This window comes from Schistosoma haematobium, chromosome 3 (assembly GCF_000699445.3).
Source record: "Schistosoma haematobium chromosome 3, whole genome shotgun sequence".
In the NCBI taxonomy this organism is placed as follows: domain Eukaryota; kingdom Metazoa; phylum Platyhelminthes; class Trematoda; order Strigeidida; family Schistosomatidae; genus Schistosoma; species Schistosoma haematobium.
Genome location: NC_067198.1, coordinates 5,081,295 through 5,098,591, shown reverse-complemented (window position 1 = coordinate 5,098,591; position 17,297 = coordinate 5,081,295). Strand labels below are relative to the sequence as shown.

Here is a 17,297-nt window from a genome sequence, read left to right as displayed (position 1 = left end):
ACCTGAAGGTCTGACCCACAAGGCAGTGGAGCATCGTGAGGAGATGCAGTCCCATGGTAGCCGGTGACCAACGATTGGTTCATACGCCATTTGTCCCCGCAGGATACTGGAGCCAGCCCATGTGCACCATCGGTTTGGAATCCAGTTAAAGCGCCGGACATTCGCTTTTCGTCCTCTCAATTTGGTAAACAACACACGTGGTGTGAGAAGGCAGTGAGTAGAACTTCCCTGGCAGAGGCTGTAAACGCGTGGCCGTGTGAGAGTATTTCGAGAGGGAGGGTAGGCCCACCCCACACTCGGCCATACCAGGGCATTTGGGGGCATGAGGGGTGACAATTATTGAAACTATTCAAAATTTCATTGCGTGCAAAAAACGCGATGCATTCAACCTCTCATTCTTCATTGGCTCCAATTCCCTTTTGTTGTAGTCATGTTTCGACTATTTTCCCATGTTTCTTCATTCCTTATTTTTATTGGTATTAATGATTTTCCTTAATTGGTGTTTTTGTAATTTTAAACTGTGATCAGTTATGATTATCCTTCAACACGTTTTCATGATTATTATTATTATTATTATTATTATTACTCAGTTTTTATTATTATGAACTCAATGTTTTTGATTGTGATCATGAACTGATTGATGTCAGATCAGGTTTTCAATGATGATGTAACATTAATCAGTTCATGATATGATATCTCGATCAATAACTTAATAATCTGCACAACCCCATACTGATAACTCTATGATTGTTGGTTTTCTTCATATCTGTCAACTAGACAATTAACTTTCATAATTCTGATCCGTGAATTATTTTCATTCTTATATTCTTTTCTTATCCGTTTGATTATTGCGTAACTTAGTCTCGAATCAACTTATGATACAATCTTTTTCTATGCTTCTATAGATATTTATTTTCCATCTAATTATATATATGAACGTACGGTTTAAGTAAATGATTTCGTCGAAAGGAAAATTTTCTGTAAGAGTATAGCTGCTTCCACTTATGTTGCGTTAAGCTGAAGCTGACTTGCTATCCTGTCTCACTGTAACCCAATGGTGAATATTATATAGGCAGGTTATTACCAAGCTTCTATACATTACTAAACTCATTCATGCATTTAGTAGTCAATCAGCGCTGACCGTCATTAACCTTGACAAGTTGCAGTCAATGGTTCAGCGACCAGTGATCAGTGTTACAAGATTGAGTCATGTTCAACTTGATAGATAATTCGGCTGAGAATATGATCTCGCATTTGAATCTTTATCCTTTCTTGTTTATTATAGTATTTCCGTAATTTTAGTGAGAAATCGTGATCTGTTTAGTTTAAGCATTTTGATTGTGATGCAGTTAGTTACTCACCAAACTCAATAGGTAGTCGCGCAATGTAAATTAATGTGGTTTAGTGGCGAAATGCAAACTTGTGAACTTATGGGCGCATATTTTATAGAAATGCTGAACATACCATTTGACTGCCCTGACAGATTATAAATGGTTTAAGTACAGTACCACCATCTTATATCGGAATTCTATAGAAATAAGGTTTTGCAATGAGCTTGTAGGCAAACCCCTAAAAAAAAATCCACTTCGCGCTATCTGGTATTGTATAGAACACGATAGTATAATACAGATTACGTGGTGAGAATTTAAGAAACGAACATTTTTCCAATTTACATTATGAGTTGCGCAAGATCATCGATCGATCGAAGTTAGACGTTAACACCGTTGGATGTTAGCTCCTGGGTCCGAGTCCCGCATGCGGGATCGTGGATTTGCACCACTAAGGAGTCCTGTACTAGGACGAAATAACAGTCTAATGCTTCCGGGCTTTCAATTGTGGTCTGGCTTAGAACGACTTATGAATACAACTATTAAGAAAACGTATTTATTAGACTGAAAAGAAATTATTATTATTGATATTACTGAAAAACGTGTTTGTTCTGACAAATTATCCTCAATTGAACTCTGTTATGACTTTAAGTTGAGGTCGATTTTTACCCTGTGCTAATTGTTGTGTCCTTGACTGGAAAATTAGAGAGCAGCGTACTTATCGATCGATTACAGTGACACGTAAACACGAACGGACGGCCTACAGTCTCGATTGGTCTCGCTTCCCTGTCTAGCCCAGTCAGTTGAGTCCAGAACACGAGTCACAGCCTCTGAGTTATGAATCATTATATTTCAAACATACTTTGTTTATATAGCAATCAAGCATACCACATCGTACCATAAAATAGAAAACAACATTTTGTACAATATCCAACAAGTGAACAGATATCGACCAATAGGAAATGTCCATTTAAAGTCCAAGGACACCATTGGACTTAACATGATAATTATTGGTCTATTCCTCCGCATCCACAACAAACTCATTGTTTAGTCATTTTGTTTTTATTCTATACCCTTGTTTTCCTAAAGCAAATTACTGTTTTTTGTTACATTCATCGTATGTTTGTCAAGCTTTTTCAAATTCTATTGTATTAAGCCGAGTGGTAAATGCTACTTGATATTCATTGTATAATTCAATATTCTGAAAATAGAACTCTTATTGTAAGCAGAGATGGATGGTTGTCATGAGTGGGATCCAGGACGCTTGTCTCCCACTCCGGGATTCGAACCTAGTACCATTCGCTTTAAACACCATAGGGTTATCTATTTAGCTACTGAGTCCATATAGCCACTGATTAGCGCAATCGGATAACGTTTCATTTATCTTTATTGATTGTTTGAATCTTCCTATTGATACTGAAGACTTCGATTAATCAGTTTCTTATCGTTAATCTACGTTTATACCTTCTTGTTTACATTACAAGGTGAAACTTAAGTATACGGAGTCCTAGTTCGTGTTGTATGTTTTTGAATAGGTTCAGTCAGTTTGAAATAATTTTAGATCTTTTTCTTAAATCTTTTCTTCTGTTAGGCATTTTTCGGTATCTTAAGGATTAAGGATACTATTTATTATTATTATTGTTATTCGATAACAAGAACGGATTCAGTAAGCTTGGCTTTTACTCATATTGTTTTTATGCAACGTCGAGAGTCACTGTCCAGTTTCCTAAAATGATCCGTTTTGATTAATCAATCCACCTCTATGGAAATATTAGCCCCCCCCTCTCTCATTGAATTGTCGTTTGTAAATATGACCAGTTTGTAACAAGAGCAAAAATAATATGCAAACGATCTGTTGCTTGATTTTGTCATGAATTAACATGTATCTAAAAATTGTCTATTTTAATCAGTTTATGCCTAAAGTAATTCAGGTCAAACCATATCAAATCATTTTGGTAGTGTTTCGCTAATAATTAATTATTCGTCAGGACAATTCAATTAACAACAAACAAATAATAAACTGTCTGGATAATTATATTGTTAGGAACAATTCATCCATGGTGTTTTACATGTTTATATTAAGTATTTGTTAGAGTTCGATGACCTTATGATTGGAATATTCGATTATTAACTGATAGATCACGGACTGGAACTTCATTCTACTTATGTATGGAACACGAATATTAGCCTTCCAAAACTTGGATTCTGAGCAGAGTTTTGAAACTTGTGAATGTATCTCATGACATTCAAAATAACGTAACAATAGGTCCTGGGTTCGAATATGGCGGAACGGGATCGTGGATACGCACTTGTAAAGGTCTCACAATAAAACGAAACGGCCATCCAGCTCTTCCAGTTTTCTGAATTATGGAATACATAATTCATATTTTTTACTATTCAAAATATATACAAGTCTTTTCGTATATATTCATACCCGCTTAACAAGTTAGTAATCAATAGTTTAGTGGATAAAACTTAAGTATTTGAGGTGATAACGCTGGGTTCACGTTTAAGTATAACCACCAACACTGCGATCCAGGTGCATTTAGTTGATGAGCCCTGAACAGAAAGAAACGTTTGTTGTGGATTTCGGTGCTGGCAGGAATCCAAACAACGAAATTCATGAACATCTGCGTAATCCGTTTAGGATGTCAGTCAGTCAGTCAGCTACAACGTAGGACCAGGCACATATGTGCATCGGTCCAGGTTGCCATACCACATCAGCACAACAAGATGAACACCGGATTCATAAAAGTAGTTAATTCAGTGGTGGTAATATATAAGAGAAAGATTGCATATAGAGATATAGTACAAGAAGAAAGAATTGGTTCGTAGAAAGAAAGATATGAAGTGATTTTAATCTCTTAGTTTAAGGGAAGACAGAGAGTGTATACACCGACGCCATTGTGATCGATTCTGAGCCATGTCACCAAGAGTCTCCAACCATTGGTTACGAAAGTCACGCGGACCCCAACCAAGTAGTCTGCATCTACCAACATGGCTCAGACTAGAAGTTAGTGTCTTCAAGCACTGATGCCACATTTTGGTTTGGCCGCCCCTAACTTTCTTCCAACCATCTCTAATACCGGATAGCATTGCACGTCGTGGTAATCGGTGTTCAAGCATACGTAACACGTGGCCCAACCATCTCAGTCGATGAAGATTCATGAACTCATCAACTGATTTACCATCATTCCCTAATACCCTGCGTCTAACCTCACTATTACTTACCCGGTGATCCCAGCAGATGCCGTTTAGGATGATCAGTTATAGTATATATTCGAAAAATATTAATTTGAAATATGATGAAATTCGCTTTCTGAGTTTTTCCTTTTAGAATGTCAGTGATCTGGTTAGCATATAGATAGTTGTAAGCCTTATGATTATGATATATATATATATATTCGAATCCCACAAGCAATATCAGTTCCCTGAAGATTCCAAAGATACATAGGTCCAGACAACCTTATTGACCTCATCTAACCGTTTAAAAATAGGTTGTTGTGCTTACATCATAATATTTCGTGTAATACTCTTTAGTTTCTAGTTAGATACAATTGAGGAAAGCAAGCTAATTTTTTGTTGTTGTTACCTATGGGGTTTATGAGAGAAAATTCCACCATGTGTAGTCAGATCAATTAGTCATTTTGTATTTGTAATTGATTTCCACTGAAAGCACCATAGGAATATAGACAGTTGTTTATTCTTCTTTTTATTCTTCTTCTTCTTGTTCCGAGTCTTATCCAGTTTGCTCCTCTCTTGTATCTTTCTTCCATTACAAAGTCTTTGTATGGTTATATATATATATATATATATATATATATATATATATATATATATGGAGTGTGAGTCATTCTAACAAAAGGGAACTATGTTTACTTTTTTATGGTTCCATTTCAAGGTTAACTTGTATATGGTCGATTCGTTTTTTTAAAAAAAAGGGTCATACACAATTAACTGACTAGTTTTCTGCCCTAAGGTTAATTGATTTTTCTTCTCTTTTTGACTTCTCTCTTTCCTTCATTGTTCATCTGTTGTTATGGTCTGTTGTTAGATATATGAATGTGTATATTATATTTTTATAGGTATATATTAGTCATAGTAGTTTGTTCTCATTGCTTCTTTCAACATTGAATCCATTTTATGTATAATCAAGTAAATGGCCTATCTAATAACCTACATCTAATCAATCCTAATGGGGTAATTTTAAAACACTGTTGTGTATATATGTGACACATATCGATTATCATACATGATGCAGGTTAACAACAATTTGAAAGTGAAATTTGATACTTTTCATTGAACAAAATTTTGTAGAATTAATTATCTCATTGTAATTGTATAATGATAAGTTTTTAAATAGTTAAGATCATCATGAGTCAATTGAAGCTAGACCATTATGGATTGCTTGGAAGCACTGAATGGTCGTTTCGTCCTGCTGTGGAATTACTCCTCAGTAATGCACACGCATTCATGATCTCGTCTTGTGAGATTCGAACCTAGGTCCTTATTGTTTTTGTTATAGTTTACACACTGAAAATCATGAGTATATTGTTATATCCCGATGAGAATAATGGATGGTAACTGTTATAATCCATTTATGGACCAATACTATACGTATATTATTATTGTGTAATTGTTAACAACTAAACTATTCATATTCATGTTCCTCTTATTATAAGCTTTCTTTTGACCTATGAACTATCATTATACGATTTACCATTCTGAAGTTATACTCAGTTTATTAATAACAGTCTCCCTCAATCACAGCCACTTTTGTCTAAATCTTGTACAAATGTTATTTTCCATTTTATGGTATGATGTGATCTCTTCGGTTGGTATATAAATCCAGTATGTTTGAAATGATTTATATCGCAGAGGCTGAGATTGATGTTCTGAACTTAACAGATTGGGCTAGGCAGGAAGCAGGACCGTTAGGTACTATTGTTGTGAACAGAACACGGGTGGGGGACAATCGAATGTATTTAGCACAAAAATTACAGACTATCTCAATAAAATCTGAATACCATAAAGTCAATCGTCAATTTGCAAAATATCAATGCATCATATCAAACTGGACTGTTTCCGTTGCAAACACTAATCCATTGTCTCCCATTCCATTGTATATGCGTTTTCTTACAAATTCCATTGTGCTCTCGCTCTTCCTTTCTTGATCTTCACCTCATCTTCTGCTGCGACATATACTACTTATATCAATATAAGTAGCACACACCACACTATAGTCTGCTCGTACGGATTTTATGCGTCACTGGCCCGATCGATAATTCACTGTTCTCTGATTGGCGGTGTCATTACGTCATACATTGATAAGGGCACAAACCCAAAAGTTATAACATATATGGATCTATTTATAGTCTCATATATTATATAAATGATATTAACAAATTCATAAAGCAATTAATGAGAAGTTATGTCATCAAGAGTAATCCCCAAAATGACCTTGTACAAACGAGAGTGAGGTGAGTCAACTCTCTCTCCAATTCCTCTCATATAGCCACATGTAAATAACCATTACCAGAGAAGTCTTACACACTACCTTCTCACGGTGAGGGTGTTCAATAAGAAATTGTGAGAATGGAAAGTGAATCTCCGGTACTTAAATCGGGTTTGTGAGTACTAAGAATCGACTTAGAAGAGTTGTAAAACTATGATTCCAGACCAATGATACACATTGGTATCAGGAACTTGAAGAAACAAATAGTGTATGAACCTATTCCTGGTCACCGTGCCTTATGGAACCGCATCTTCTAATGATTCTCCACTGCTTTGTGGATTAAATCTGTAGGTTAAGGGTTTAGGAAGTGACCTATTAAGAAAACGACCTATTTCGGTTTAGGCTACTGGGTAATATACAAGTTGTCACAGAAATTTTTTCTTTGTATTTATACTAGACAGTGTATTGTTGATGACAGTCAAAAGGTGAAACTTGTGAATGGGTTTTTACAACATTTTCAGTTATTTGTTTATAAACATTTTGCGCATTATCCTTTCATATTTTTCTTTCTCAGATTTCCTCTCAAATACGAACAATACGAATTACCAATAAAACATAGGTGTACACATCAGTCACCATATTGAAGTGGGTCATGTATTATTTTTAAATGAATATTCTCTGACACTAATTTATGGGTAACCTTTTAGCGCTACGGTATAGTAACCCTGAAAATGTTCACCTACTAACTAGGACTTCATGGTGATTATAAAATAGTGTGAGGATATGAGTTTGTTTAGGAAAACATTGAAATATTGAACAGAAGAAATATAAAGAACGTTAAGTAATTTTTAGAAGTTTACCACTCTAACATGAAGGTATTTATGCAAACTAACAATCAATAAGGACAATGTTATGTAACTGGAAGATCAAGGATCAGGTTATAAACCTATCGACATAATAAATCAATCAAATTATATGTTAACAAATATTCTAATATGATCACAATTATAAGTGAGATCATGAACCGATCAATGTTAGACTATTGAAAACCTGAAAGAACTGATGTTATCAAGAAATATAATGAAAGTTTCATTGTTACATTACCCAGCTAAGAGAACAGTTTAGTTACTAAATACTAATCTCAATCTGTTAGATATTGTTTATTTATTTTATTTGAACACATAAATATTGGTACAAAGGAGCATCGAACACATGTGCGCAACACAAGTCACTTGATTTGTGTGTGGGCTATGATATTGCCATGGTGCCAAAACCGAAGCAGGTGGTTTTCTTAGGGGGGCCACACCCGTGGCCTTCAACCTACAGGTCTGATCCACAAGGCAGTAGCGCAATGTCAGGAGATGCAGTCACATGGTAGCCCGTGACCATCAACTGGTTCATAGGCAACTTATTCTCCCAGAATCCTGGAGCCGATATGCACCATTGGTTTGGAATAAGGGTTTTCCAACTCCCTTAGGTGGATCCTCCATATCTACCAAGCAAATTAAAGCACCGGACATTCGCTTTTCATTCTTTCAATTTTGTAAACAACATCCGTGCCACGAGAAGGCAGTGAGTAGGATTTCCCTGGTAGTGGTTGTATGCATATGGCTATAAATAAGCCACCCTCGACCGCATCTGGAGGCAACAGATATCGTTCATCACTTTAAACTCATCCTCCCCTGTTTTCGTTTTTGTTTTGTTTTAGATTTCCTTTTTATCACTATTATTATTGGAAATCATCTAATTTGTTGATAGTATTCATCATGGATTAACAATAGTTTATGATTGATGTCTATTTAATATGACTATTGATAAAATTCTCACAGTATATCTATATTTATAAAAAAAGGAAGTTACTGTCAGGTCAACGTTAATGTAAATTGACACCACTATTCACCACAGTATGAATGTATGTTTATGTCAGTGATTAGAATTGTATACGTATATATTGTATGTATATATATAAAGACTGTTGATAATGTAATTTATGAACTTATGGTCATCTAATCATTGTTGACAGATTCAGTAATTCGGTATGTATGGTTTCAATTTCATTAGTATCATTATTATTATTATTATTATATAATTTCGGTTATAATTTGTTGATAAAATTAGTTCATTACATGTATTATGTTAGAAATTAGATAGAGATATAGATATTTCGTCTTTATCCGACCCCCAAATGCCCTGGTATGGCCGAGTGTGGGGTGGGCCCACCCTCCCTCTCGAAATACTCTCACACGACCACGCGTATACAGCCTCTGCCAGGGAAGTCCTACTCACTGCTTTCTCACACCACGTGTGTTGTTTACGAAAATGAGAGGACGAAAAGTGAATGTTTGGCGCTTTAACCGGATCCCAAACCAATGGTGCACATGGGCTGGCTCCAGTATCCTGAGGGAACAAATGGCGTATGAACCAATCGTTGGTCACCGGCTACCATGGGACTGCATCTCCTCATGATGCTCCACTGCCTTGTGGATCAGACCTTAAGGTTAAAGGCTCGGGGTGTGGTCCCCTAAGATAACCACCTACTTCGGTCTGGGCACCCGGGTAATATCACAGCCCACACACAAATATGGTGTGGCGCATATCTATTTGGTGCCCTCTTGTACCAGGATTTATGTGTTGAAATAAATAAATAAATAAATTCGTCTTTGTCCTGTAAGAATTGAAGTGATAACTGGTTGAGTTCAACAAAGATTGAAGAGAAACAGTAATCTATCAATGACAGTAAATAAAGATAGTATTATATTGTGAAAATTACTTGAATGGGAGCCCTTGCGATGAATATAATCGGCGGTTGAAACACATCGAATTAGATGAGTTGTAATTGGTCACAAAAGGACATGTTTTTTATTATTTATCATTAGGAACGATGGCTCAGTCAGCGGTTAAGCTAATGAACTTTCCTCCATGAGCAAGTTTAAGACTTGTCCTATAATACTTCGGCTTCGAAAACAGGATATTGCTTTTAGTTGAGACATATGAAGTGTGGTTCGAAATCAATTATGTGTATCTGTACCCAATAATTGAGTTAATACTAAGTTTTATCTTCCTTCAGATCTTAAGTTTTAGTATTTTTCCATAATTACCTTCGTTGTATTCTTAATGTTTAGTCTTTTTTTACTACCATTGTTACTACTATTGTCTCATTTTCAATTCACTTATTAATTTCAACGCTATGCTAATGTGGTATGACAATTTTAACTGATGTGTATTTGTCCTAGGCTTTACGTTGATTGTCATCGATTTATTGGAAATGTGAATCATTGAATTCTGACGATGTCGCTTAATAGCACTGTTCTTACTGGAAAACGTGAAGCTTCTTGATTCAATATATAGTGGTTTCTGGACCACATAGAACTAATGAATCTTAAACCAGAACGAAACGTCAGTTTAGCGTTTGGTGTCATTCAGTGTTTCTTGAACAAACGAAAAATCCACTTCTACATGCTAAAGTTGAAAGCACTTCAAATTCATATATTGACTTACTTCCAGTGAGATTTCAACGTATCTCGCTCATGTGAATAGGTTTTAAAGTTTATTCATGCGAAATAATACTTATGATCATAAAATATTTGTGTAGTTTCAATCCCAAAATGTCTGTTTCATCAGTTGTTGGTATTTTATTAACTTCTGTATGTCGAATTTTCTTGACACATTCATAAGTTATTCTAACTGTTGACTACTCCCAAATGCCCTGCCATGACCAACGGTATGGAGGGTCATCTCTCCCTCTCTTCAATTCCTCTCATATGGCCACATATACATAACCATTACCAGAGAAGTCTTATACACTACCTTCTCACGGTGAGGGTGTTCAATAAGAAATTGTGAGAATGGAAAGTGAATATCCAGTACTTAGACCGGGTTTATGGGTACTAAGAATCGACTTAGAGGAGTTGTGAAACGCCATGATACTTTCTCACTTATATCAATACATGTGGACAACTGTGGACACTCATTCGATTGGAAAAATGTGGAAATCTTGGACAGAGGAAATTTCAAAAACACAAATTTAAGGTCATTAAGAACCAATCAACGTCGAGGTGTACAGAACAAGCTGTGAAACGCATATGGAGAAATTCGAACACTTCACTTCTATCTGAAGTTTATGCTGATGATGTCGTTCAGAAGAACGATGAAAGCTCGATGACCAAACCATCTAGCTCAGAGAACAAAACTCCATCAAAATCATCCACCTGAGCTACAAATCTTCTTCACCATCTCAAAACTATGATTCCAAACCAATGATGCACATTGGCATCAGGAACTTGAAGAAACAAATAGTGTATAAACTTATTCTTGTTGATCGACTCCAATGAGACCTAATCTCCCAACATCGCTCCGTTACTTTGTATATTAAATCTATGGGTCTAAGTCTTGGGAAGTGGTCACTTCAGAAACTCACCTGTTTTGATTTAGGCCCTCACAGATATCGAGTGATTTGTATGGAGTATATATTTTGTGCCTTTGTGTACCAATGTTTATATGTTGAAGTAAATAAATAACTGTTGACCAAGTTATTTACTTATCAACTAGAGTTATTTTAGAATTTTCAATGATTTCGTAGCCTTATTACATTGAACACAGGTGTGTTTGTGTACATAAACGATAGTTTTGACATTTACGACAACAAAAAATGGTGCCGAATAGTCAAATGTTTTAATAATCAATGTGAATCTAACTTGTTAGTTTTAACACTTATAGTTCATTATAATGAACTGGTTAGTTATTTACTCATTTATCAAACTAATAATATCAAGTACCTACATACATGGATTTGTTTAAGTTACTTAATACATATACGTGTATGGAAAACCTGGAAGCATTGGACGACCGTTAGGCCCTAGTATGGGGCTCCTCAGCAGTGCGCGTACACGATCCCCCCTCTCGAGTTTCGAACCCAGGACCTATCAATCTCGCGTGCGAACGCTTAACCATTAGACCACTAAGCCGGCCGACATCCAACCTTGGTAATGTCTAACTTTAACTTCATGTCTCCACAAAACCCCTTCTGATAACCTTTAAAATGTAATCTAGTTAAGGGAAAATATTAATTCGAGTAAATTTTGTTTATTCAATTATTTTGTAATGTTTCAAATAGTTTCTATTATACTCATTACTAGTTCCGGTTACACTAATCAATAGAATTCATTGAATTGTTTATTGTTATTGAACTGATTGATCAGTTTTATTACTCACAAACCAGAAGTGGCGATTTTTTTGATAATTTTACAATCAGTATAGGGTTGTGAAGATTATTAAGTTTTTGATCCAGATCATGAGCCATTTGATGTTAGACTAACATTGAAAATCTGGAAGCACTAAATGCCCTGGGTTCGGATCCTGCGAGCGAAATTGGGGATACGCAGTGCTGAGGAATCCCACAATAGAACGAAACGGTCGTCCAATGCTTCCAGGTTTCCAGTGGCGGTCTCACATCCAACAGCTAAAGTCGTCAACATTAAGATAAAATAAGAATCAGCGCTATCCGACAAATCGTTCAAGAGATGTGAAGGTAAAATTTGACCTCAACAATTCTGCATCTCGTTTGTTCCAAGCAAGAGCGCATGTCGCCCGCCACATAATAATAGAACACTGATAACGATCGTTTAGTTATTCAAGATAATGGCTTGGGAAGCATTAAATTGGAATTTTAAAAAATTATTTTCACTTCTAGTCAAAATTTATCCGTAGCCTCGTGTAAACGTCTGGTCCTTAAGGGACTTTAATACATATCACTTGGCAACATTCTAGCTCCAATTGAGCCTTTTTATATAAATGGATTATATCTTTTTCTTGATAAGGTCACTAAATTCATTTTCTTGTTTGTTCACAAAACTGCTAGGACTAGGCACATGTATTTGTCATACAGTAGGATTTTATGAATGAAATATTTCATATGGTTCCTAAGCCAGTTGACCAATAGTCTCTAAATAATTACATTGTGTCGCGATACCGAGTTACGCTTTTCTGAATTGTCACATTGTATGGGATTAGATTGAAAGAATCCAACTGATACTGTAGATTAAATAGGACAAAAAATTTCTTTACGTACTTATTTCTGTTACCCTTTTTGGGAGGAGCATAAGCCTCTCACTAGCATTCTCCACCGAACTCTGTCCCGGGCAATCCTTTCCAATTCTCGACCTAGTGTGTCTTTTGACTTTCCTCTTTTCTGTTTTTACTTCAGCATTCCAAGTTAGCGCTTAATTCGTGATGTAGTTTGATGATTTCCATAATGTAGTTCTTATCCACTTCCATCGTCTTTTGTTAATTTCATCTTCATCTGGTAATTGGTTTGTTCTCTGCCACAGTAGGCTGTTGCTGATGCTATCTGATCAATGGACATTGAGTTTCTTGCGTAAACAATTGTTTATAAATACCTGTACTTTTTTTCTGATGACAGTTGTAGTAGTTCTCCACTTTTATCGTCGGTCTCAAACCTGGGTAAAGGAGGAGGGTTAGAGATGGAGTTAACAGCCATATCCCGTAGAAAACAACCTTGTTAAAAAAATTTCAACCTCATTAATGAACTAATATGTGATTTTCTTTATTCTTCCGTCAAGTGTAGATTTCAAATTAAGGAATGCAATTGTATACTAGTAAAAAAAAACACAACTAGATTTATATCAGAAAGGGATTTTCGTGAATATTATAGTAATTTCAATAGTTGAGATCATGAGTCCATTGAAGCTAGACCACCATGGAATACATGGAAGCACTGGATGGTCATTTCGTCCAATTGTGGAACTTTTCAGCAATGCGCATCCACGATCATGCCCCCGCCAGATTCGAACCCAGGACTAATCAGCCTCGTGCGCAAACGCTTAATCTCTAGACTACTGAGCCGATCGACATCCAACGGTATTAATATTTAACTTCAACCAATCCACGAAGTTGAGGAGTCCCACACTAGGACGAAACAACCGTCCAGTGCTTCCAGGTTTTCCATGGTGGTCTAGCTTCAATTGACTCATGATTTCAACCAGTGAAATTTCTAAAAATCTCCACAAAACCCATTCTGATAATAATATTACAATTGTTTATAAGATGTATCATGTGTATCATATTGTGTTAAATACCAGATTAATGTCAAACACCATACAACATGTCATTTCATCAACAAACAACGTCAATTCATTACACACAATTAAGGACACTACATAAATCTATCAAAGAAAATAACAGTAACAGGATTTTCAAATGAATAAATAAGTATAATAGTTGTTATGATGGTTTTGTTTTTCATTGTATAACATTAAAAGTACAAAGAAAAAGGGATAGAAACAAGAAGAAAGGAAGTTGGTTAAAATTAGGTCATAACAAACGTTTAGTAAACTGTTGTGTTGGTTTATTTTCTGAGAAAAAAAAATCATAAATCAGTTTATTAATTAACGGTTTTAATAGTCAATCATTGATAGTAGTAGATTAACAAAATATTGCACTAAGCTATTCGATAATAGCTTTCATTTGGTATTGAAACAGGACACGCATTGCTGACGAGTCTCATCCTAGGACGAAACGGTCGTCCAGGTTTTTCATGGTGGTCTAGTTTCAATTGATCCATGAAATCCACTATTAAAATATTATAATTTCCACGAATACCCCTTTGTGACATTAATCATTTGGTATTGTTTGTTTAAATCTTCCCATTGATGATCAGTCTCTTATTGGTATATATGCATCCTGTGCGGATCGCCTCGATATTGCAAAGACGGATGGTGGCTATCAGGACTCAGTAGCTAAGTGGATAATGTGATAGGGTTTGAAGCGAATGATACTTGGTTCGAGTCTCGAAATGAACATCAACTCTGGGCTGCAGATACATCCATCTGATGAGTTTTAAACGGGACGTAACGCTCGTCCTGGACTCCACTGCTAGCCACCATCCATGTTTGCTTTTTTGACAACAGTTCACGTCTATTATGCACTTTTGTGTCCATACAATACTTGGTATCATTTTATCAAGCGTAGCTGAGTTAGTGTCATTTTTTCTTAATTTTTCATCATTTTTAACCAACCAAACAACTAAATCTAGTTCTGCCAAGACTTTGACAATGTCAGAGTATGTTTTTTTCTTCCAGACAAAAAGAGCCTTTGTTCGGATTAAATTTAGCTCAATAACTCACAGACTAATTTCATCAGTTTCGACTGTTTACACTACAGTTAGCAATATCATCCAAAACTTCCCTTACACTTGTATCTAACTGGATTATAATACGTTTTATCGGTTTTCATAGTAATTACAGTAATCATTTTTTTGTTCATCAGACAAACTGCGAAACTGTCTTAGTGTATTAAACTAGAGGTCAAATCTGAGAAACATGTTTCAAACGGTCAATATTACTAAAACATTGTGATTTCTTTTAGCTAATAAATTTCTCCATTGCTAAATTGGTGTATAAATGCACTAAGTAAGGATCATAATGCTTAATATGAGTGTGTGTTTTATTTTCAAGAATAATTTATTGATTTTAATAGTTGAGATCATGAGTCCATTGAAGCTAGACCACCATGGAATACATGGAAGCACTGGATGGTCATTTCGTCCAATTGTGGAACTTTTCAGCAATGCGCATCCACGATCATGCCCCCGCCAGATTCGAACCCAGGACTAATCAGCCTCGTGCGCAAACGCTTAATCTCTACACTACTGAGACGGCCGGTATCCAATGGTGTTAATGTTTAACTTCAACCAATCCACCAAATTGAGCGACACATTCACCACTGTTTTCAATGAGTTACTATCTCACAACTGATCTGGTTGAACTTCACTAGTCACTACTTCTCCCTAGAACTCCAGGATATAGCTCTTGGAAACAGTAACTAGTGAGCATGTGCTGATTAGTGTCAGAAGGAGTTTTTGTGGATATTATAGTAATTTTAATAGTCGGATGGTTGTATTCATTGATCGATCCAAGCCAAATCACCATTGAAAACCTGAGAACATTGAACGGACGTTTCGTCTTAGTATAGGACTCCTCAGCAATGTGCGTCTACGATCTCGCACCTGAGCGAGTCTTGAGTCAATTGAAGCTAGACCACTATTGAAAACTCGAGAGCACTGGACGGCTTTTCCGTCCATAAAAACTCCTGATATATTCATGTTGAATATTCAATCAATGGACAATTTAAACATGAACGACAATGAGTGATATCATGTTCACTACACTGTTGAGGTTACTGTGATAAGACTTGATATCAGCTATTTGATTTAAGCTAATTTCGTGTTCGTACTATTCTCTTATAATGTCTATATATGCAAACAGAACTCGATCAATTATGATCTTGAACGTTAACACTACGTTTGCTTTCTTTTGTCTTTTCATTTCAGAATTAACATTTTTCATACAATATGGTTGCTTCAGAATTTCTCGGTTATATTCAATCATTTTCTGTATGTAACTTTGTTGGATTTGAAGATTTAGCTGATCGAGCAAATTTTCAATGGAATGTTATTGTACTACTACTATGCATGGTTTTAGTAACAATGAGACAATATTTTATGACTCCATTAGTGTGTTATTTACCGACAACAGTGAGTGGAGTCAATGCAGATTCTTATATTACTAATCTGTGTTGGATTGAAGGGACATTTCCTATTAATTTAACATCTGGGATTGTACCACACAAACTACAGGAATGGGATGCACTTCGACCGCAACAAATGAGTATGTTTAATCATTTTAACATTTGTTTAGTTGTTCATAGTAGAAATGATGTATGTAGAGTGTTCTAAATATCCATTAAATATAAGTAGCTTCAGAGAATGCTTCTCCCACACGTGGAGTTAAATAATTCTTACTATAAATGATGTTTGTTAAAGATAAAGGAAACCTTCCAGTTATTCTTAACGGCAATGTTTTTTCACATTAAAACACCGAGATTGATCTAACTCCAAAAAATCAGAACTCCGTAAAAGTAAACACAAGTATGCAGACCCATCCTGAAGTCATCATACGAACCGTAAATCATAAAAGCTTCACATTCGTGGCCACCTACGGCCAAGAATAAGTTCATAAACAGTTTGTTTCCCCATGTTCCTGATATCGATATGCACCAGTGGTTTGGAATCATAGTTTCCGAACTCCGAACCAACCCGACTTAAGTACCGAATTTTCACTTTTCCTTCTCTCAATTTCGTGGTGAATACCCTCACTGTGAGAAGGTAGTGTGTAGAACTTCTGGTAATGGTTATGTACATGTGGCCATATGAGAGGAATTGGATTAGATTAAATTTTTCTCATTGTCATCATTGTCATAGATACCTTGATTTTTCGTCTTGATAACATTTTCTTATTATTTTAATGTGACGTATGGCAACTTGATTTAATGTATTGAGTTAATTATTGAATCGATGTTAAAGACTATCTTATGTCCTGGTACGGCCGAGGGTTGGAATAGTCAGCTCTCCCTCTTCAAATGCTCTCACATGGCCACGTACATACGACCACTGCCAGAGAACTCCTATTTACTGCATTCTCACGGGGCAGGGTGTTGTT

The 17,297-nt window shown here is 35.8% G+C and overlaps 1 protein-coding gene across 1 annotated transcript in view; it reads left to right on the top strand.

Annotated features, from left to right (window-relative positions):
• Positions 1 to 17,297, top strand: part of INX2_4 (Innexin inx2) — a 38,268-nt gene that overhangs the window by 11,725 nt on the left and 9,246 nt on the right. The window contains exons 3-4 of the mRNA XM_051212839.1: positions 7,358 to 7,428; positions 16,130 to 16,466. Of these exons, the coding sequence (XP_051068762.1) occupies positions 16,151 to 16,466 (316 nt within the window). The 5' untranslated portion in view covers positions 7,358 to 7,428; positions 16,130 to 16,150. The remainder of the gene's footprint in view (positions 1 to 7,357; positions 7,429 to 16,129; positions 16,467 to 17,297) is intronic.